The sequence below is a fragment of the Dendrobates tinctorius genome, unplaced genomic scaffold (assembly GCF_039654945.1).
Source record: "Dendrobates tinctorius isolate UK_male_01 unplaced genomic scaffold, ASM3965494v1 ptg000004l, whole genome shotgun sequence".
Lineage (NCBI taxonomy): Eukaryota > Metazoa > Chordata > Amphibia > Anura > Dendrobatidae > Dendrobates > Dendrobates tinctorius.
The window spans coordinates 10,905,033-10,927,426 of record NW_027361672.1 but is presented as its reverse complement, the minus strand read 5'-3'; the positions used below and the strand labels follow the sequence as shown (position 1 = coordinate 10,927,426).

Below are 22,394 nucleotides of genomic sequence, written 5' to 3'. Positions count from 1 at the left end.
CATTGACCTGCACCCTAGTTTGCATAATGAATATTATACGGTATATATTGTAAAAAAAAAAACCCACAAAAACAAAAAAAAAAAAAATACACCTTTAACAGGCGACACCTGCAATGCAGCATGATCACATGTATAGTATACATTTAATTCTTTTATTTGGTGATATACCGTATATACTCGCGTATAAGCCGAGATTTTCAGCCCATTTTTTTGGGCTGAAAGTCCCCCTCTCGGCTTATACGCGAGTTATATACCGGGGGTCGGCGAGGGAGGGGGACCGCAGGTGTTAGAGATCATACCTACCCCCCGGCGCGTCTCTGCAGCCCCCCATGCCTTCCTTGAGTGGTCACGTGGTACCGCTCATTAAAGTAATGAGAATATGCACATATTCATGACTTTAATGAGCGTTACCACGTGACCGCTGAAAGGAAGGAAGAGCTGCCGGAGACGCAGGGGCTGCAGAGACCGCGCCAGGAGGGGGTAAGTATATGCGATAATCACCTGTCCATCACTGCGAGCCACTCTGTCCTCCGCGTCCTCTGTCAGCGACGTTCAGGCAGCAGAGGGTGCGATGACATGGTTAGTGCGTGCCGCGCCCTCTGCTGCCTGTACGTCATTGACAGAGGACCCGGAAGACAGCGCGGGCACAGCGATGGACCGGGGACAGGTGAATATACTCACCCCCTCCTGGCACGGTCTCTGCAGCCCCTGCGTCTTCCGGCAGCTCTTCCTTCCTTCAGCTGTCACGTGGTACTGCTCATTAAAGTCATGAATATGCGCGTACCACATGACCGTTGAAGGAAGGCGTGGGAGAGGCAGGGAGGCTGCAGAGACGCGCCAGGGGTGACGGAGACTGTAATTTTTTTATTTGCAGCAGCAGCAGCTGCAGCATATGGGGAATAATCTAAGGACCATTTTATGGGGCAGCATATGAGGGCATAATCTATGGAACATCTTATAGGGCATAATCTATGGAGCATTTTATGGGGCCATAAGCTTTATGGAGCAGCATATGGGGCATATCATTCTAAGGCGCATCTTATGGGGCCATTATTAACCTTTGTGCAGCATTATATGGGGTGTATTTTGTATGGAGCATCTTATGGAGCCATCATGAACTGTATGGGGCATTAGATTGGGATCCTGATTTAATATGGATATTCAAAAACATTTAACTTACTGATGTCTCAGTTAATTTTATTGGTATCTATTTTATTTTTGAAATTTACCAGTAGCTGCTGCATTATCCACCCTAGGCTTATACGCAAGTCAATAAGTTTTCCCAGTTTTTTGTGGCAAAATAAAGGGGGGGGGGGGGGGTCGGCTTATACACAAGTACCGTATTTTTCCGACCATAAGACGCACTTTTTCCCCAAAAAAATTTTTGGGGAAAGTGGGGGGTGCGTATTATGGTCGTAATATACTCACCTCCGGAGCTCTGCGGTGCGGTGGTGGCAGCGGGTGGGCCTCTGGTGCAGGGGCGGCGGCTCCGCCGGCATTTCCTCGCAGCCCGGAGGCCCCCGCACATCCCTTGCTGGCCGCCGCCATGTTGCGGTGGCCTCCGGGAACATGGACGCCGGAAAGATGGCCGCCGGTCCGGGGACGGCGCATGCGCGGGTTCAGATCTCGTCTGCACAGCTGCCCCTGCCCCAGCACAGCTGCCCCTGCCCAAGCGCAGCTGCCCCAGCACAACGCCGCCACCGCACGAGCCTGGACCACTGAATGACCCCTGTGACTACTCCTCCACCTGTGCCGCATCCCTTCCCAGGTAAGCTGAATTCGAACTGTAAGATGGACCTCCATTTGACACATTATTATTTTTTTCCCTATTTTCCTTCTGAAAATTGGGGTGAGTCTTATGGTCCGGTGCGTCTTATAGTCCGAAAAATACGGTATATACGGTACATAAATTCATAAAAAAAAAAAAAAAAAGCAGCTATTGGCGATTCAATAGATATTACTGTGCAGGTGGTGCCATCTTGGAGAAGGCAATTTCTTTCTCTAGCAAGATGGCGCCGCAGGCTCCTGTGCAGTAGCACCTATTGGATTTCCGATAGGTGCTATTGCGCAGATGCAGCCGGCGCCATTTTGAGACTTTTTTTTATTGAATTTATACAAGCAAATAAAAGAAATGCACATTATACATGCGATCATGCTGCAGCGTAGTCGCCGCCTGCCTGCTGAAGGTGATTTTTGTTCCCCCCAATATAATATATATATATATATATATATATATATATATATATATATATATATATATATATTATTCATTATGTAAACTAGGGGGAAGGCCACTGAGGGATCAGTGACCTGTCAGAAGCCATACTGGAGCCTCTAAACTAGAAAGAAGAATTAAATGCTTTCTTACTTGATGACGGGAGCTAGAGGTCCAAATGTTTCCTCTCTAGCACAAAGCATCTGCGTGGTAACACTGCTCAGCAAGGTTGGCTCATAGAAGTTCTTTCCAACACTGGATCGCTTGCCTCCAGCTACAATTTGTGCCCCTTGAGAAACCGCATCTTGTACATGGTGCTCAACCTACAGTTACATCAATATAGATTTGAGTTTGTTCCTAAGATCTAAAGTTTAGATTTTAAATATACCTATAGTAAGAAAAAGATGGGCGCCAAAGACTGTCAGGGCCCCTTCTACACTCCCTGACAGAAGTTATGTCGCTTATCCATGTTATGTAAATAAAAGCTTATAACCTGACATTAAATTCATCCATTGGTTGTATAAATTATTCTTTTGAAAGCTGAAACCCTCCGAAATATGGTTTAGGTTAAGAAAATAATTGATCGTTTAATGGACACAGAATGGTCAGATTTTGGCAAGACAAAAGTTTTGTCACCTGGTCATATAATGCACCCAATCCTAGTTTACATCCTCACCTGTGCTCAGTAAATGATCAGTTAATTAGTGGGTGTGTATAAAAAGAAACCCAGCACCCCAGACCTTCACTTGAGCTGCAACTTGAGCTCTGCCAACATGCCAAAAATCCACCCTGCGACCAAAGCCTGGATTATCAAGAGGCTGAAGACCAGATCCACTGCAGAGGTGGATGGCACCTTTAATGTGTCTCAGCGTCAAGTACAAAGAATTAAAAAAAGATTCGAAGAGACTGGAGATGTGTTTGACAAGCCCAGGTCTGGCAGACCCCCGCAAGACAACTGCTCAGGAGGAACATTTGTTGGTTAGAAAATCCAAAGCAAGCCCCTCTTCCACTGCAGCAGAACTCCAACAGGCCTGGTCACCTCAAGTCCCTGTGTCAACTAGAACAGTTTGTAGGATTCTGTCTCGAAATGGCCTCCATGGTCGAATCAGTGCCCAGAAGCCAGCACTAAACAAAAGGCAAATAAAAAACCATGTGGCATTTGCAAAGTCTCACAGCCTGCTAACAGATGGATGCTGGAAAAGTGGCAGAAGGTGGATTTCTCTGATGAATCTTCAGTAGAATTACACCACAGCCGCCGCAAATACTGCAAGAGACCTACTGGAGGCCGGTATGGATCCAAAATACACCTAGAAAACAGTTACATTTGGCGATGGAAAGATCATGGTCTGGGGTTACATTCAGTTTGAGGGTGTGCAAAACATTTGCAAGGTGGAAGGCAATATCAATAGCCTAACATATCAAGAAGTATTAGCTGCTACTTATATTCCAAATCATAAAAGGGGTCAAATTCTGCAGCAGGATGGTGCTCCATCTCATACATCCATCTCTACAACAAAGTTCCTCCAGGCAAAAAAGATCAAGGTGCTCAAAGACTGGCCAGCCCAGTCACCAGACATGAACATCATTGAGCATGTTTGGGGTAGGATGAAAGAGGAAGCTTGGAAGACAAAACCAAAGAATCTAGATGAACTCTGGGAGGCATGTAAGACTGCATTCTTTGCTATTCCTGATGTCTTCATTGATAAATTGTATGAGTCATTGTTGAACCGCATGGATGCAGTCCTTCAAGCTCATGGAAGTCACACAAAATAAATATGACTCTAATAGCACCACAACTTCATTCACCAATGTTATGCAACATATATTTGTATTTTAAGTTAATTATTTCTTTGAATATCACTTTCTGTGGGTGACAAAACTTTTGTGTTGCCAAAATCTGACCATTCTGTGTCCATTAAAATGATCAATATTTCTGCATTGATGGCAATTTATTTTCTTAACCTAAACCACATTTCGGAGGGTTTCAGCTTTCAAAAGAATAATTTATACAACCAATGGATGAATTTAACGTCAGGTTATAAGCTTTTATTTACATAACAAGGATAAGCAACATAACTTCTGTCAGGGAGTGTATAGTCCTACAAACATCATGTGGCCAAATAAATTCAAGACATTACCCTGTACACCATTACCTTTTCCACAGCTCGCGCATTAATGAGGGGTCCTTGGGTCACACCTTCTTCAAATCCATTTCCAATACGTAGCTCCTTTCCCATTAGTGTCGACAGCTTTTTCACAAAGGCATCGTGTATTCCTTTCTGAACCAGGAATCTGTTTGTACATACACAAGTCTGGAAAGAAGACATACAGAGTCAGTAACACACCGCTATTGTGGCTTAAAGGAAGTCTGCACAGAATGACTGCTCAAACCAAGCATGGCGGCTCAGGGTACACTTGGTGTGGCCAAACATTTAAGTGCGTATCTCACCCCCATTCTCCTTTTTTGATTGACAGCTCTGGTTTTAGAGCAAGAGAATGGTGGAGAAAGGTGGAAAACAAACAGGTGAGAAGGTGCAAACTAAGGAGAACCTGTATCATGTAGAAGTGAATGAGATAATCCCAAAGGTTAATATTGGAGGCTTAGGGTTTGCTTCCCAGGTTATAGTGTGGCAGTAACTACCAATCTAATTACTCCTCATGACACATCTGAGTATATGAAAAAGAGACTGTCCAAAAAGAGCACCAAATGTAATAACATTAAATAATTAAGAAAAATATGAAAAGCTCAAAAAAGACACACTCCAAACATATGCTGATGATTAAAAAAAAGTAAAGAAAAAACATCTTTAAATAAATGGTTTTTAGCTTCAATGTTAAGGTTAGAGCACACAATGTCGTTTTTGTGCAGATTGTGCATTGAAAATAGCCCCCCAAAAAGAAAAAACAAACAAACAAAAAAACAAAACAAAACAGAAAATGCTTCAAAGAATGAACACCGTATATACTTGTGTATAAGCCGACCTGAGTATAAGTCAAACCCCCTAATTTTGCCACAAAAACTGGGAAAACTTATTGACTCACGTATAAGCCAAGGGTGGAAAATGCAGCAGCTACTGGTAAACTTCAAAAATAAAAATAGATACCAATAAAAGTAAAATTAATTTAGACATCAATAGGTTAAATGTTTTTGAATATCCATATTGAATCAGGAGCCCCATATAATGCTCCATACAGTTCATGATGGCCCCATAAGATGCTCCATACAAAATACACCCCATATAATGCTGCACAAAGGTTAATAATGGCCCCATAAGATGCTCCATAGAATATGCCCCATATGCTGCTCCATAAAGGTATGGCCCCATAAGATGCTCCATAGATTATGCCCCCATAAAATGCCCCATATGCTTCCCCATAAGATGCTGCATAGATTATGCCCCATATGCTGCTCCATAGATTATGTCCCCATAAAATGCTCCATATATTATGCCTCATAAGATGCTCCATAGATTATGCACCATATGCTGCTCCATAGATTATGCCTCATATGCTGACCCATAAGATGCTCCATAGATTATGCCCCCATAAAAAAAAAAAAAAAAAAAAGACATACCGCTCCGTTGTTGGGGTCCTGAGCAGGCAGGGACACAGGCGCGCTATGGAGGACAGGTGCCGGTGTCGCCGCTTGCTCAGGACCCAACACCTAAGATATTCACCTGTCCCCCCCGGTCCATCGCTGCTCGCCGTTCTCTGCTGGGTCCTCTGTCAGTGACGTTCAGCACTAACCAAGTCATCGCGCCCTCTGCTGCCTTAACGTCACTGACAGAGGACGCGTCAGACAGCAGCGAGCAGCGATGGACCGGGGACAAGTGAATACTGCATATACTTACCCCCTCCCTGGCACGGTCTCTACAGCCCCCCTCCCGCCTCTCCCACGGTCTACCTTCCTTCCTTCATGCCCATATTCATGACTTTAATGAGTGGTACCACTGAAGGGAGACTGTAGGCGAAGCGGGGGGGGGCTGCAGAGACGTGCCAGGGGGGTAAGTACGATCTGACACCCTCGTCCCCCCCTCCCCCGCCGACCCCCTGGCGTATATGACTCCCGTATTACCCGAGAGGGGGGACTTTCAGGCCCAAAAAATGGGCTGAAAATCTCGGCTTATACGCGAGTATATACATTTCTATGTAAAAACGACTTGCTGTACACATGTTCACACTATTAAAAATCTTTTAACCGCTTCATGTTTCTAAAAACGCCAAACAGCAAGAAGGAGTGTGACATTTCCATTCTTCTATTCTCTGCACCAAAAATGTAAAGATGTTCTGTATTTTACAATACAAATCAATGGAAATGTCAAAATACACCCGGAGGACACCCAGACGTCTTTTGAAGTGTTTCATCATTGTTTTTGCTTGAAAAATAGCCACCAAAAAAATAAAAATAAAAAAAAAACCTTTAGTAGTTTCTTCATCATAAAGTGAAACAAAACAAAAGTAAAAAAGGAGAACAAAGTCAAAAACCTCCCCCAAAAAAACAAACAATACCAGAGTTTCCCGGAGAGCCTTCTGCTTCAAAATTTGATGGGTTTGCCTGTGTTTACAATTTTAACAAAACCAATTACACAGCTTAAAAAGTAAACTACAGGATATACTTTTTTTTGTGCTGAAAAAGCCCCCTTGGCTTATACTCGAATGATGGTCCCAGAAGATGGAGGGGGAGCGGCAGAGCAGTGGGTCACAGAAAGCAGGAGCCGGCGGCTGCGGCTAAGTCCTGCGCCTGCTGCTAAAGAGATATAAATATTCACTGCGCTGGCAATGAATATTCATTTCTCTTCACTAGCGGGCGAATTAGGGACGGTAAGTGGGATGTTTTTTTTTTTTTTTTTTTAACGTTTTTTCTGCTGGGGGCCGTGCACACCCAGACGGCGGATGAGGATGCCGAGCTTACCAGGACAGGGATGAGGATGCCGTGCAGGCTTATATTCAAGTCAATAAGTTTTCTCAGTTTTTTTGTGGTAAAATTAGGTGCCTTGGCTTATAATCGGGTCTATAAAAGGTACATAAAAAATAAGTCAATTGAGTTGGGGTTCTTAAAATAATAATTTCTGAGCATTTCTAGCTTTAGGCCTGGCACGTTATTCTCTGCTAGATTTCTTATTTAACCCCTTAACGACCGCTGATACACCTTTTAACAGCGGCAGTTAAGGGTACTTAAACCACAACGCCGTTAATTAATGGCGCTGAGGAATAAGGGTATCGCGCCCCCCCAGAGTCTGAATTACTCCGGGGGTCTCCGCTACCGGGGGTAGAGAACATGATTTGGGTCAGTTTCCATTTAATTTCTCTCTCCTCTGATGTGATCGCACACATCAGAGGATACCTCCGTTGTCCCTGGATCCTTCTGCATCCCCCCGTCCCCGGTGAAGTCCCCTGGGCCACCGGTGTCTTCTTCCAGGAGAAAATGTCGGGCGCATGCGCAGTACGCCCGCTGAGATTTACCGGCCAGCACCCGGTTACAATAGGAAATTTTTCCTATCACAGTTCTCAAAATAAAAAAAAAATGGTAAAAATCAAACCCCCCTTTATCACCCCCTTAGTAAGGCAAAAATAATAAAATTAATAAAAATGTATTTATTTACATTTTCACATTAGGGTTAGAGTTGGTCTAAAGTTAGGGTTGGGATTAGGGTTGGAGTTAGAATTGGGGGGTGTCCACTATTTAGGTACCTCAGGGGGTCTCCGAAAGCGACATGGCTCCACCATTGATTCCAGCCAATTTTGCGTCCAAAAAGTCAAATGGTACTCCCTCCCTTCTGAGCCCTGCCATGCACCCAAACAGTGGCTTTTCCTCACATATGAGGTATCGGTGTACTCATGAGAAATTGCACAACAAATTTTGTGGTCCATTTTCTCCTGATTCCCTTGTGAAAAAAAAAATTGGTTCCAAAGTAAATTTTTTGTGAAAAAAGTAAAAATGTTCATTTTTTCCTTCCACATTGCTTTACTGGTCCCTAAAAAAAAGTTTTTTTTAAATTTTGTTGGAAAAAATGAGAAATTATGGTTTCCAAAATTGTGCTGATGTAAAGTTGACATGTGGGAAATGTTATTAACCATTTTGTGTGCCACCACTCTCTGAAGGTACAAAAATTTGAAGTTTGAAAATTTCAAAATTTTCAAAATTTTTGCCAAATTTCAGTTTTTTCATAAATAAAGTTTTACCACTAACATGAAGTACAATATGTCACGAAAAAAAACAATCTCAGAAGCAGTTGGATATGTTGAAGCGTTCCAGAGTTGTAACCTCATAAAGTGACAGTGGTCAGAATTGTAAAAACTGGCCTGGTCATTAGATACCAAATTGGCTCACTAAGGGGTTAAAGAAGTTTTCCAGGATTTTGATATTGATGGCTTATGTTAAGGATAGGTCATCAATATTAGATTAGTGGGAGTTTGACTTCCGGCAATCCCCGTGATCAGCAGACTGAAATCAGTCACTGTTCACTAGGCACAATCCCATACATTTAGTAGTGGCTGTGACTGGAATTGCAGGTCAGACTCATTCATTTGAACAGGGCTTAAAGAAGCCCTCCTCCTCCCATCAAAGTTTTTATCCTCTTATTATATTGCAATCATCATATTATACAGCACTGTGTACTTACAATTGCTCATTTTGCTTTTCTACCCAGCTAATTCTTTTCTTCTCCATTAGGTCTGACAACACGTGATTAAAAACTGAATAGCTGAATCCTTCTAAGCTCTATGTAGAAACAGGAGTGCAATTTTCCCTGCATGACTCATAAGTCACTGCAAAAGTCCCGTGTGTGTGTGTGTGTGTGTGTGTGTGTGTGTGTGTGTGTGTGTGTGTGTGTGTGTGTGTGGGGGGGGGGGGGGAGCAGCTGAGTCAGGAGGTGAAGAGGCGGATAATAAACGCAATAAAAGAGACTTCCTGTTTCTGCATAAAGCAGAGAAAAACAGAAGAATTAGCTTGGTAAGGCGTGTTTCACACTTCCGTTTTTTTGTGTTAGTTAAAATCCACCAAAATGGCGGAAAGCGGATCCGTTGCTAACTGATGTGAACGGATGCCACCGGACCGTTTTTTTGACGGATCTGATGAATGAAGAATTTTAAAGGAACCGCTGCTAACTGATGCCACCGGACCGTTTTTTTGACGGATCCGATGAATGAAGAATTTTAAGGGAGAGGGAGAGGGAGAGGGAGAGAGAGAGAGAGAGAGAATTTTTTTTTTTTTTTTTTCTCCAGGCACCAGAACAGACTTTAGGGTTAAATTTCAGGCTGAGTGAAGTCTTTTGGGCATGCGCAGTGTGAAAAAACGTTACATGCTCCGTTCGGGCATGTCGGCGGACGACAAAATTTTGGCTGATCCGCAAAAAAAACGGATCCAACGGATGGCCGTCCGTCAAGATCCGCCGGTAATGCAACTCAATGGGAAAAAAACCGATCCGCCAAACAAAATAGCGGATCCGTTTTTTTTGCAAAACGGAGGATCTTGACTGATGGACAAAAACTGAAGTGTGAAACAGGCCTAAAAAGTGTCTAATAATAACCGTCTATTTCACCATTTCCTACACTGGATGACCAGAGTCATGAGGCAATTAGTCTGACATGTGCTACAATGCGGATTACCTCCGGAAAGCCGGGTCAGGAAAAGTAGGTGAAAGATGACAGATTCTAACATATTCCCCTTCATCGGCCTTCTATAACAGGCCCTTGGGCCAATGGACCGGGGCTCACAACTATGGATGTGATTGGAAGGCTATAACAATGAATCCTCCTTAGTTTTGATGCACAGGGTTAATCACTATTAATGCAGAGACATACAACTAGTTGATGCTACATAACTTTAGTACCTGCCCAGAGTTGCGAAATTTAGAAGCAAGAGCTCCTGCAGCGGCTTTGTCAACGTCTGCACTGTCAAAAACGATGAATGGGGCATGTCCACCCAGCTCCATAGACACCCTCTTCACCGAATCAGCCGCATATCGAAGCAGAATCTGCACATGGGAATAAGCCGTCAGTCACACCGGAAGAAAGATACATCTGTGCCACATGCACCATCTCATATAACAAGTTACATGTGCAAGGGCAGGAATTTGGGTCTAATAACAGTGAAATCTGCAAAATTATGTTATTTCGGATGCACAATTGATGACGCCAGTGTTGACCCATGTACGAAAACCTGCACCAGACATTTTACAATAATGATTAATTAAATGATAGCGGATCACTACAGATCAGAGATCGGCTACACTGGCACATTAGATATTCCAGAGACAATGGCAGCCACATCTGTTCATGGACTTGTACATGGGACTGCAGCTCATCCTGCACTGCGATATATGTAGTGGATGGACAGACATGCTGCGGATTCTGAAAATAAATAAAACATCGACCCAGATTCATCATTTGCGGGGTTTTGTAAGTCACTTTCCGTTTTTGTCCTTTGGTGTTAGTTGATGTTTTAGGCACCAACTCCAATTACTCAAAATGGCGCATGCAAGGCAATAGAGGCGCAAGTAGAATAATGAATTAATGAATTGGGCGCAAAGGAGGAAAACTAGACAAAAAACAGGTGCAAAAGAATTAACATTTTTTCTAATTCTGGACAAACCCTTTAAGAACTTAAGAAATATTAAAAAAAAACCCTCGAAACCAGTAAACCTTGCATTTTCATCCTCAGTTTCTAGTGTATTGGGTGACTGCAAGAAAATCTATTCAGTTAGCAGAACAATTTCTCTTGAGGCGAGCGAACCAGCAAAACTGATCATTCATTGAATGCAATGATTTTTAAGCCGGTTTATAAAAAAAAAAAAAATCGTTCTAATAATTGGCAGCAAAAGTGTAAACGATAAAATGATACTTTATGCACACAGACCGATCGTATTGACAACTGTTCTGTAAGCACAGAATTGTGCATGACCGGTCTAAACAGATATAAGTGACTGCAGAGTAACAATCAAGCAGAGGTCACCAGACCCCCCCATTCTGGCTACTGATGTTGGTTTTGGCAAACAGTCATCAAATAACCTGTGGATAGATCCTACCCCTTTAAGAAGCTGTATGCTGATTAATATATGGCAGCAATTGGATTTTATAAGTAAGCAATGAGTGCAATGTAAGAGTGGGTCGAGGAAGGTCCTGATGAGAGGACCCCCTAGCGTTTTTAATGGAGACACATTGTCGAGATTAATTGCTGGGTGTAAACACTGGCCTATTTATATACTGCTTATTCCTAATGTTTGAGGCATAATCCCAATCATGGCAGGTGCCTATATGACAGACGTAGGGAAACTCTTTACCTTTCCTGTTGCAGTGGACCCAGTAAAAGAGATTTTAGCTACAGATGGATCTGTGCAGAGAACTTCTCCAACCGCTGGAGCCTTCTCCCGGGAACACGGCACAACGTTATATACTCCTGCCGGGATCCCTGCCTGGTGAGCGAGCTACAAAACACATCAAAGAGAAGGACGGCAGCATTACTACACTGGAGATTTATTACATAATACAGATAATAAACCTTTCCATGAGATAGTTACCTCTGCAAGCGCCAGGGCAGACAATGGGGTGTCTTCTGCTGGCTTCACCACTACGGTGCACCCGGCAGCTAGTGCAGCACCCACCTTCCTGGTGATCATGGCACTGGGGAAATTCCACTGGGATGGAGAAAGAGCGAGTCAGCTGGATGGATCAAGCACAAAGGCTTTTATGGCCAAGTTAATGTCTCCTTCCATTAATCTACTTCTCTGAATTCCATATAAAGTAAAAATTACCAATCTTGACTCTCCTGAGATCTTGGTGCCGTGACCTCCATCTGCGCATGCGCCGCCCCACGGCGGCCATTTTCCCGGAGTCCACCGCACAGGAAACCACAGAACTGCGGGGACTCTGGCCTTTCACAAAATGTCGGCAGAGCCTCTAGCAGCACTGACGTACACAGCGCAGCAGCATCGGACACCCCCTCATCCCAGCCTGCGGCAACGCGTCACTCTTGCCTCCTCCAGCAGTGACTCTGGGACCCCGCACCACCACAGCCACCACCTCCGGTAAGCAATAAAACACATGGATTATAAGAAGCACCACCATTTTATTAAAAAAAAAGTTTTTGCTCCTATTTTTCTCCTCAAAATTTAGGGTGAGTCTTATAACCCAGAGCATCTTATAATCCAAAAAAATTTCTGAAATCTGCAGCATAATACGGTACCAGCTCACACACTGCTGAAATATTCCGTGCACATTTTCTCTCTGCAGAATTCACTAATGATTTCACCCATCGCACTGGTGCAAACCCACAACAAAACCTGCACGTGTCTTTGGCCCACCGCATGTGCACATGGCCGAAAGGTGGCCATACACATCAGACTAAAGCCATCAATCCAGCTGACTCCATCAGTAAAGCCGACCACGTAGTATCTGATGCTCAGCCGCTAATCTTATTCCAAGGAGCTGATGTAACAAGAATCAATGCACACAGATTATATTAACTTAGATGTTCTGACACATAGTTTACCACTCACTGGTGTTATAATGGAGGCCACGCCAACAGGTTGCTTGAGGATTACTGCCCTGCGGTCTTTCATGGGAACAGAAATCACATCTCCATATATGCGACGTGCCTCTTCTGAGAACCACTCAAGGAATCCTGCTGCGTAGACTATTTCTCCAAGTGCTTCTTTAGTAGGCTTTCCCTATAAGAGGAAAAAAATATTATAATAACATAAAAGATACAAAGGGCAACAGGAATCAGAACTCCTCATGGTAGAAAACTAAAAGCAGGACATACCAGAGAGTTCTATCATTCTGCTTCTGTAAAGTATAAAAATGCCAAGAGAAACCACTTAAAGAAGATCTTTTACCAAATGTGGAGCTGGACACATGACGTAATAGCGGCTGCAGAACAAAATATATATTTTTTACATTTCATCTCTCCGTTGCAGAGATATTAGCAATCTAAGTATTGGCATCTACTGAGATCACACCCATTCGTACTTACTAATTAACTCCACAAGGGAGAGGCGAAAAAAAAAAAAAAAACGACAACCCTACACCAAGGACGTTTTATTCCATCCTGCAGCCACATTTACCTTGTGTCCACCTCAACATGAAAAATTTGATCAAAGGTGACATTTCAATTTTAATTGTTTCTAAAGTGCCCTGCTCACACTCAGGCGGTGGCTATACCTTTCATCACGTTTGCCAGAATAACAAAACACATGTTCCTGGCATATAAGTTAATGGGTCCGTCAGGCAATGCTCATACCTGTTACATGACTGATTTGCACCGCATTTTGATGCCTTTTTATTAGCACAAGGACAACAAGCTGCAGATAAAAATACAACTCTTTTTGCTTGATGAATAAGCTGTATGCTGTGTGTGTCGTCAGGAGTCCATAGCTGGGTAGGAAACTGATGCGTATGTAGCCATTGACAAAACACGTAATATAACTCATTTCTAAAAATGTAAATTTTGGGGGTGAAAAACTGCTCTAATGTCACGACAACTAAGTCAGTCTTCAAATCAACTTGCTGTCAAGACAAATCTACCTACAGTTACAGACAAGCAGAACGGATTACGGGAAGCAGAATCATGTTCTTACAAGCCTGATGCTGCTCCAGCACTTATACAGTGTTACAGGCCCTACTTCTGTGTAGAGCCTCAGCACACCTGCACTTCCATCATGCCTACATCTATGAGTATTTGTCTATGTCTGTTCTGATCAGTCATTAACTTATTATTTTCAATTGCCTGCTTATTTTTATAAAATACACCAACCACCAATCAAAAGACCTCTATCCCAAAGAAAACCAGACAGTGTAATTATTAAATTTTTTATTATATTTGCATTATACAAGTGGTTATATTAAAAACCAATTAAAACAGTGCACGTATAGGGACAATATAACAATGTTCAAAAAAAGAATAATAGGACCCGATTGTTATATCAGAATAAGTATACCACTTATATTATAAAATTACCATTTTCCAAAGGGATAATAAAAAGTGCAAAAATTACATGAAATTATAATATAATATTAAATAATTACCACACATAAAAAAAGCCAAGTGCAATGTGCAAAATTGTCACATAACAATATTATACAAAATCACAAGAAATTATATATATGTGCATTTTAAATACATGTGCCTCTTAAAAACACATTTATATGTATCAATAAAGATTTCTTTACAAATCCAAAATAAAGTGCAAGGTGCCTGTGCAACAAAAGAGGTATACACATGTGAACAAACAGTGCCACTTATAGCTCTGGAAATAGGCAATTATTCATATATAGCGCGGTGTAACAAACAATTCATTACCTAAAGGGGGTCACCACGTCCCTATCACGAGCTCCCCGGTGCCTATTTCCAGAGCTATAAGTGGCACTGTTTGTTCACATGTGTATACCTCTTTTGTTGCACAGGCACCTTGCACTTTATTTTGGATATGTAAAGAAATCTTTTTTGATACATATAAATGTGTTTTTAAGAGGCACATGTATTTAAAATGCACATATATATATAATTTCTTGTGATTTTGTATAATATTGTTATGTGACAATTTTGCACATTGCACTTGGCTTTTTTTATGTGTGGTAATTATTTAATATTATATTATAATTTCATGTAATTTTTGCACTTTTTATTATCCCTTTGGAAAATGGTCATTTTATAATATATGTGGTATACTTATTCTGATATAACAATCGGGTCCTATTATTCTTTTTTTGAACATTGTTATATTGTCCCTATACGTGCACTTTTTTTGTTTTAATTGGTTTTTAATATAACCACTTGTATAATGCAAATATAATAAAAAATTTAATAATTACACTCTGTCTGGTTTTCTTTGGGATAGAGGTCTTGATTGGTGGTTGGTGTATTTTATTCTAAACAGTGTGTTATCACTGATTTCACTGGACACTGGTGATATATTTTAATAATTTTAGTATTAACTATTATTGCTATTATTTTTAATTGAACAATATATTGTATCCAGTGTCGGTGTGTTCTGTTCTGCTTATTTTTATAGAAGATAAGCTGTGCAATTCTAACCTTCGCTCCTCTCCCCCTGGCTTGCTTCCAAAGTCTTCAGCTTTCCTTTTCATCCTTATTTTGGTTACTTATTTGTTACAAAATGTTACAAAAGCATATTTTTTTTTAAATCAGATTATTTTTTATTAAACAGTTTTAACTTGCAAAATTAAGACAAGGCACGCACAGTTTTAACATACATATTTGAGACATACCTCTTATACACAACCCAACCCCCCATTATCAAATTATAACTAATATAAGTCTAAGAAGCATCTTATGAAGTCAGCTGTATTTGAGCATTTCACAGCGATTCAAGATAAAAAACATTTTGTGTGTCAGCGTTTAAGTGACCCAGATGAAAACAAATGCTGTGATGACAAAATCAGTGCATACTCAGGCAGTGATAAAAATACTCCTTCAAGAGCTTTCAATCTAAAAAGACTTTTACAAGGCTGCTACCCAGAAGTTTACAAAGCTGTGATTGAAAAAGATCACAGCTGCACCAAGAAACCAGAGACCAGCACTTCCCACCAGGCAAAGGAGGAAAGAGCGTCTCAAACATCAGTTACAAGATATTTTGTAAGTGACAAAGTTACTGTAACAATGACAGCAGATATGTTTAAAAGACAGCTCATACAGCTTGTTGTGAAGGACAGTGTGCCATTATTATTTGCACCACCAGCTTTTACAGCTCTTAATGGAGAAATGGCCCGCAAACTTGGTGTTTCTCTGGAAAGAGAAAGCATTGTTTCTTAAAATGGATGCCTGCACACGTCACAGAGTGAACTATTTTGCCATCAACGTTCGATATGTTTGTGACAACAAAAAAATTGTTACTAAGACGCTGGCAGTAAAAGATACTAAAGCTCATCACAGCAGCCAGCTTCTCCAGGCCTTAGTGGAAAAAGTTCTGCAAGATTATAACCTCAAAAAAAGAACAGGTTCTTGCTATTGTAACTGACAATGCTTCAAACATAAGTACAATTATACTGATGAATGAGAATAATAAAAGGTGAACAGCAGCTAGAAGAACATTTCACATTCAGTATGTTGGGAGATGGAAGGCCACAGCCCTGTTCCCATAATGGAGAAACAAACCGATATTAATACATAACAATTGCAAAATCGTTCTTTACAATTACAACCCCTGGCAAAAATTATGGAATCACCGTCCTTGGAGGATGTTCATTCAGTTGTTTAATTTTGTAGAAAAAAGCAGATCACAGACATGGCACAAAACTAAAGTCAATTCAAATGGCAACTTCTGGCTTTAAGAAACACTAAAAGAAATCAAGAACAAAAAAATGTGGTAGTCAGTAATGGTTAGTTTTTTAGACGATGCAGAGGGGAAAAATTATGGAATCACTCAATTCTGTGGGAAAAAAAATTATGGAATCATGAAAAAAACAAACAAAAAAAACATTCCAACACATCACTAGTATTTTGTTGCACCACCTCTGACTTTTATAACAGCTTGCAGTCTCAGAGGCATGGACATAATGAGTGTCAAACAGTACTCTTCATCAGTCTGGCTCCAACTTTCTCTGACTGCAGTTGCCAGATCAGCTTTGCAGGTTGTCATGGACCATTTTCTTCAACTTCCAACGATTTTCAATTGGATTGAGATCGGGACTATTTGCAGGCCATGACATTGACCTTATGTGTCTTTGTTCAAGGAATGTTTTCACAGTTTTTGCTCTATAGCAGGATGCATTATCATCTTGAAAAAAAATGATATCATCCCCAAACATCCTTTCAATTGATGGGATAAGAAAAGTGTCCAAAATATCAACATAAACTTGTGCATTTATTGAAGATGTAATGACAGCCATCTCCCCCAGTGCCTTTACCTGACATACAGCCCCATATCATCAATGACTGTGGAAATTTACATGTTCTCGTCAGGCAGTCATCTCTATAAATCTCATTGGAACGGCACCAAACAAAAGTTTCAGCATCATCACCTTGCTCAATGCAGATTTGTGATTCATCACTGAATATGACTTTCATCCAGTCATCCACAGTCCACGCTTGCTTTTCCTTAGCTCATTGTAACCTTGTTTTTTTTCTGTTTAGGTGTTAATGATGGCTTTCGCTTAGCTTTTCTGTATGTAAATCCCATTTCCTTTAGGCGGTTTCTTACAGTTCGGTCACAGACATTGACTCCAGTTTCCTCCCATTCGTTACTCATTTGTTTTGTTGTGCATTTTTTCTTTTTTTAAATTCATTTATTAAACTTCAAACAAGAAAAGGATATAATGTACAACATACATATTTGCCTGTGAACATTGTGCAGAGCATACATATTATCGTCTCTTTGTTGAATACTAAACAAGGATTAAACACTCTTATTAATATATGAGTGATCAATGCATAATCCAACAAGCATATATAATGAACACTAGGCTATACATTATGAGCATGTGCATCAATCATATCTCACAGGCCTTTATTGTATCATTCATATAACATAGATTAATTATGGGTTTCTGAACTAAACTACAACTACGTCAACTATCTATTAAGTCGCAGCCTACTACCTTGCACTATATAGTCTCACATGCTATGTCTCCATTTCACAAAGTGAGAGGGGAAGAATTCCACTTCTCCCAGATTTTTTCAAATTTAATGTGCGCTCGTATGGGACAATCGTATTTACCAAATCAATCCAAGTTCTATCAATCCACCGTAATGCCAATACTTTCCATGCCAGAAACAGTGTCTCACGTAGAAAGATCCCAACATGGTGACCCCAAATCTCTTCCTCTCATACCCCAAACAAGCAGACCAGTGGTTCAAGAGGGACAGGAGTTTGCACCAGTGATGACAAGAATAACGTCTCCTCTTTCCAGTACTGTAGGGTAATGGGACATTGCCATATCATGTGAATAAAATCTGCATCTGGTGAGTGACATCGTAAGCATTCTGATGATTGGAATCGACCCATCCTGGAAAGTCGTATCGGAGTCAAGTATGATTGGTTTATTATATACAACTGTATCATTCTATTATTAGCAGATGGTGACTCCAGGATCTCTTCCCACTCCTCTCCCTGAGTATTAGGGATGAGTCGTTCCCACTTCCCTTTAAACAGAACTTATGGCAGATTCCGCTCCCACCGACAGCATGTACATATATAAAGAGGAGATAAGGCCCTGGGGATCCTGTGAATTAAGTATTCCTATCAATGGTAGGGATGAAATGGCACGGCCCCCACCTGTACTCCTTATGTGCGACTGGAGAGCAGATCTTAGTTGCAAATAGCGGAAAAATTGAGATCTCGGAACCTCATGTCTAGCCTGTATCTGCTCAAAAGACATTAAGGTCCCATGATCATACAAGTCTCCTATCAAGGAGACATTATGTTGAGTCCAAAAATCAGTGGATGGGTGACTTAGTAATACTGAAAAATATGCATTTTCCCATAGGGGCATTTCAGCTATAATGTCCCCATATCCAATCACTTTCTCAATTTGCCTCCATACTAATCGTGCCAGACGGAGTAGGGGCAGTAAACGAGGGACACCAGGCCTCTCCAACTCCAGGAAACCCAGTGGACAATCAGTTCTTGCAGCGTGAAGCAAGTGACTTTCAGAATTAGGAAGATAATTACCCGGCATCCATTTACTTAAGGCTCTAGCCTGCCCAGCCAAATAATATAAGAAGAAATCTGGCAGCGCCGCCCCACCTCCCTTTTTAGGCCTCTGCAGAGTGGACAACTTGAGTTTAGGCCTAAGTTTAGGCCTACTTTTCGCCCATATAAATGACGTGACCTGGGAATTAAGGTTCACAAAAAAGGACTTGGGTACCGTTACGGCACTGTGCTGAAGGGAATAGCTACGTTTGGGAAGTAATATCATTTTAATCAGGTTGATGCGTCCGGCCACAGACAACGGTAATTTGCTTCAGGTTGCAAATTTAACTTTGACCAGTTTCCAACAGTGGGCAAATATTAAGTTGTAAGTCGAGCGTGCTGTTTTGGGATACATGAACCCCCAGGTATTTAAAGCTAGATACAATAGGCAACGAGGAGAGAGCCGCTAGTCGAGACATCGGGGCATGGGACAGGGGTAACAAGGCAGACTTTTCCCAATTTATATATAAGCCCGAATATGTACTGAATCCATCTATGGCGGCAATCACTTGAGGCAAAGTTTCCTCCGCCTCATCCATAAATATCACCATATCATCTGCGTATAAACCTATGGTATCTACCCGACCCGCTATATCTATACCTTTAATGCCAGGGGGAAGACCTTATGCGTATTGCCAGTGCCTCAATCGCAAGGGCAAAGAGGGCCGGGGAAAGGGGGCACCCCTGACGGGTTCCCCTATGTAATGAAAAGGACTCAGACATGGATTTATTCACAATAATACGGGCCTTGCCTTGGGTTTCATATATAATAGTTTAACCCATTTTATAAACTTATCACCAAAGCCATACCTCTGTAGGCATGTGGAGAGGAAAGGCCACTCAAGAGAGTCAAAAGCCTTGGCGGCATCTAACGATGCCAGTTCCCATTTGTTATCTGGCATTAGAGAACTATATTGGACTATTGACTGAACCCGTCTGATATTAATTGAAGTGCTCTCACCAGGCATAAAGCCTGTCTGGTCAGGATGTATAAGGTTCAGTATAATCGAATTTAATCTGGTGGCAAGAATTTTAGTAAAGATTTTATAGTCCACATTTACTAACGATATAGGACGATAGGAACCACATTCCAAAGGGTCCTTCCCCTCCTTCCTAAGTACTATGATATTAGCCTCATAAAAGTATTCAGGTATAGATTCCCCCTCCCATACTCCCCGAATCACCTTTATCAGAAGTGGCGTTAATATATCTCGGTATTTTCTATACAATTCAATAGGGAACCCATCCGGCCCAGGGGCCTTCCCAGAGGCCATGTCCGCTATAGCATTCTCTATCTCCTCCACGGTAAATTCAGCGTCCATAAAGGCTTGCTGATCAGGATCTAAGGTAGGGAATATTACATCTGACAAGTAATCCAAACACTCCAAATTATCAAAGCCACTTTTAGATTCATATAAAGACTTATAATAATCATAGAAGCAGCCAAGAATCTCCTCAGTTGAAGACACCAACGAATCATCCGGCTTTCGGATCTGTAATATAGTATTAGGCTGGGGTCACACTGGCGAGGAATACGGCCGAGTGAGAGGCGCTAAAAGCACGCATTAGACACGGACCAATGATTCTCTATGGGGTCCCTCGCACCAGCCGTATATTTCTCATCCGTATTCTACGCTCCGTGCCAATCGCAGCATGCTGCGATTGTCAGCGTACTACGCCAATGCAAGTCTATGGGTGCGCAAAAAATACGGATTACACACGGACCACACATGTGACTTGCGAGAAATATGCACCCGGTGTCTTTTAGCAAAGCCGGCAATTCAGTAAACTCATACTGACAGGTTTAATAAAGAAACCAAAGAATAGTTATATACACATAGAATACACATACATATATATATCTATATCTATTCTTTGGTTTCTGTTAGAAACCCTGTCATAGGGCTCCATTATATGTCCATTTTGCAAGCCTGCGAGAAAATCTCGCCATACGGATGCCATACGGATTACATACGGATGCTTACATGCGCAAAATACGCGACCACACCTTGATTACGGATGACATACGGAGCACTGTTTAGGGGCCATTCATCCGTATTACGTATGTAAAATACTGACCGTATTTTGCGTCGGTTAGTGTGACCCCGGCCTTAGAAGTATTATGTTGGCGCACCAGATAGGCCAATAGCTTACTTGCCTGGTTCCCCAGTTCAAAATAAGACTGGCGAGCAAAGAATAATTTACGCTTAGACTTAGTGTCTATATGGTGGGTATATAATCGCTGGGCAGCCAACCACTCAATCCTATTGCCATTAGTTTGGTTAGATATGTACGCAGACTCTGAATCCGTGGAGGACAGGCAAACCCTCAGATATGCCTTAAGGGCATCCCAAAATAAATTAATATCCTGAGGTTCCTGATGGGACAAAATGAAACAATGCAGTTGGTCGATTGTTCTATCAGGGGTTACTATTAGTTTCAGCCAGAAAGGGTTCAACTTCCAAATTATCCTGTTATTCAATTGCCCATACTTAAGTTTGAGGATGACCGGGCTGTGGTCTGAGATCCCTCTACTACCATGCTCCACACTATCCACCCACATTGCCAGACCACTGGTACCGAATATGTAATCTATGCGCGACAGGGAGCGCCTAGTGGATGAGTGGCAGGTATACTCTCTCAGCTCAGGATGCCGCACTCTCCACAAATCCAGCCACCCGCTACCCCCCATAAATAGCGACAGTTGGGTTGCCGAAGGAACCCCCCCCCCATCCATGCCATCCTCCAGTCTCAATTTGTCAAGGTGATTGTTCATAACCATATTGAAGACCCCCAAATAACATCCGCATAATTTAGGGCGAAGCTCAACGCCTTCTGGAGAATGGACATATTGGCCAGAGGTGGATTATACACAATCACAATTTTCCGGTATTTATTAATGCATAGACAAAGACAAAACGACCCTCAGGATCCCTCCGGGTCTCCCTGGCCTCCCATCTAACATCTCTATGCACCAACAGTGAGACCCCCCTCGAGTAACTAGCATGGAATACGTGAACAGACCATTGTACCCAGGGCTTCTGCACGCATCGAGTTGTATCCCTGGTCAGGTGCGTCTCCAAGGCCACAATTTGAGGGCGGTAATGTCTAATCTGCGAGAAGACCTTGATCTTTTTCCGGGGAGTTTTTATACCTCTCACATTCCATGTCATACATATCATCTCAGACCCAATCTTTACTCCGCTGGATATGGCCTACATCAGTACCCGGGGAAAGTTTAGAGACACCACACGTACATTGAAATTGCTGCTGGCTGTGAATTATACCTGAAAAAAATAAAACCAAAACCACTATGAAAAGACATCAAAGTAGAGAAACAAACAATATGGGAGCAAAGTCCTGCTCTCCCATCACGGAATAAACACGGGGATACCATCACTGAGCTCAGTGTCCGGTATTGTTGGTAATCCGGGCGTCCGTGGAAAAAGCTCCATTCAAACCATCAATGGAAAAGAAAATTTTTTTTCTGATTAACAGTAGAAACATTAGGATGCCTTCTCAGCAGACCC

General features: G+C 41.9%; 1 protein-coding gene across 1 annotated transcript in view; it reads right to left on the bottom strand.

Moving 5' to 3' along the window:
- ALDH5A1 (aldehyde dehydrogenase 5 family member A1) overlaps positions 1-22,394 on the bottom strand; it is a 44,699-nt gene that overhangs the window by 6,203 nt on the left and 16,102 nt on the right. The window contains exons 3-8 of the mRNA XM_073566130.1: positions 12,712-12,882; positions 11,734-11,850; positions 11,497-11,640; positions 10,048-10,191; positions 4,369-4,527; positions 2,369-2,538 (exon numbers count right to left, since the gene is read on the bottom strand). Coding sequence (XP_073422231.1) covers positions 2,369-2,538; positions 4,369-4,527; positions 10,048-10,191; positions 11,497-11,640; positions 11,734-11,850; positions 12,712-12,882 — 905 coding nt within the window. The remainder of the gene's footprint in view (positions 1-2,368; positions 2,539-4,368; positions 4,528-10,047; positions 10,192-11,496; positions 11,641-11,733; positions 11,851-12,711; positions 12,883-22,394) is intronic.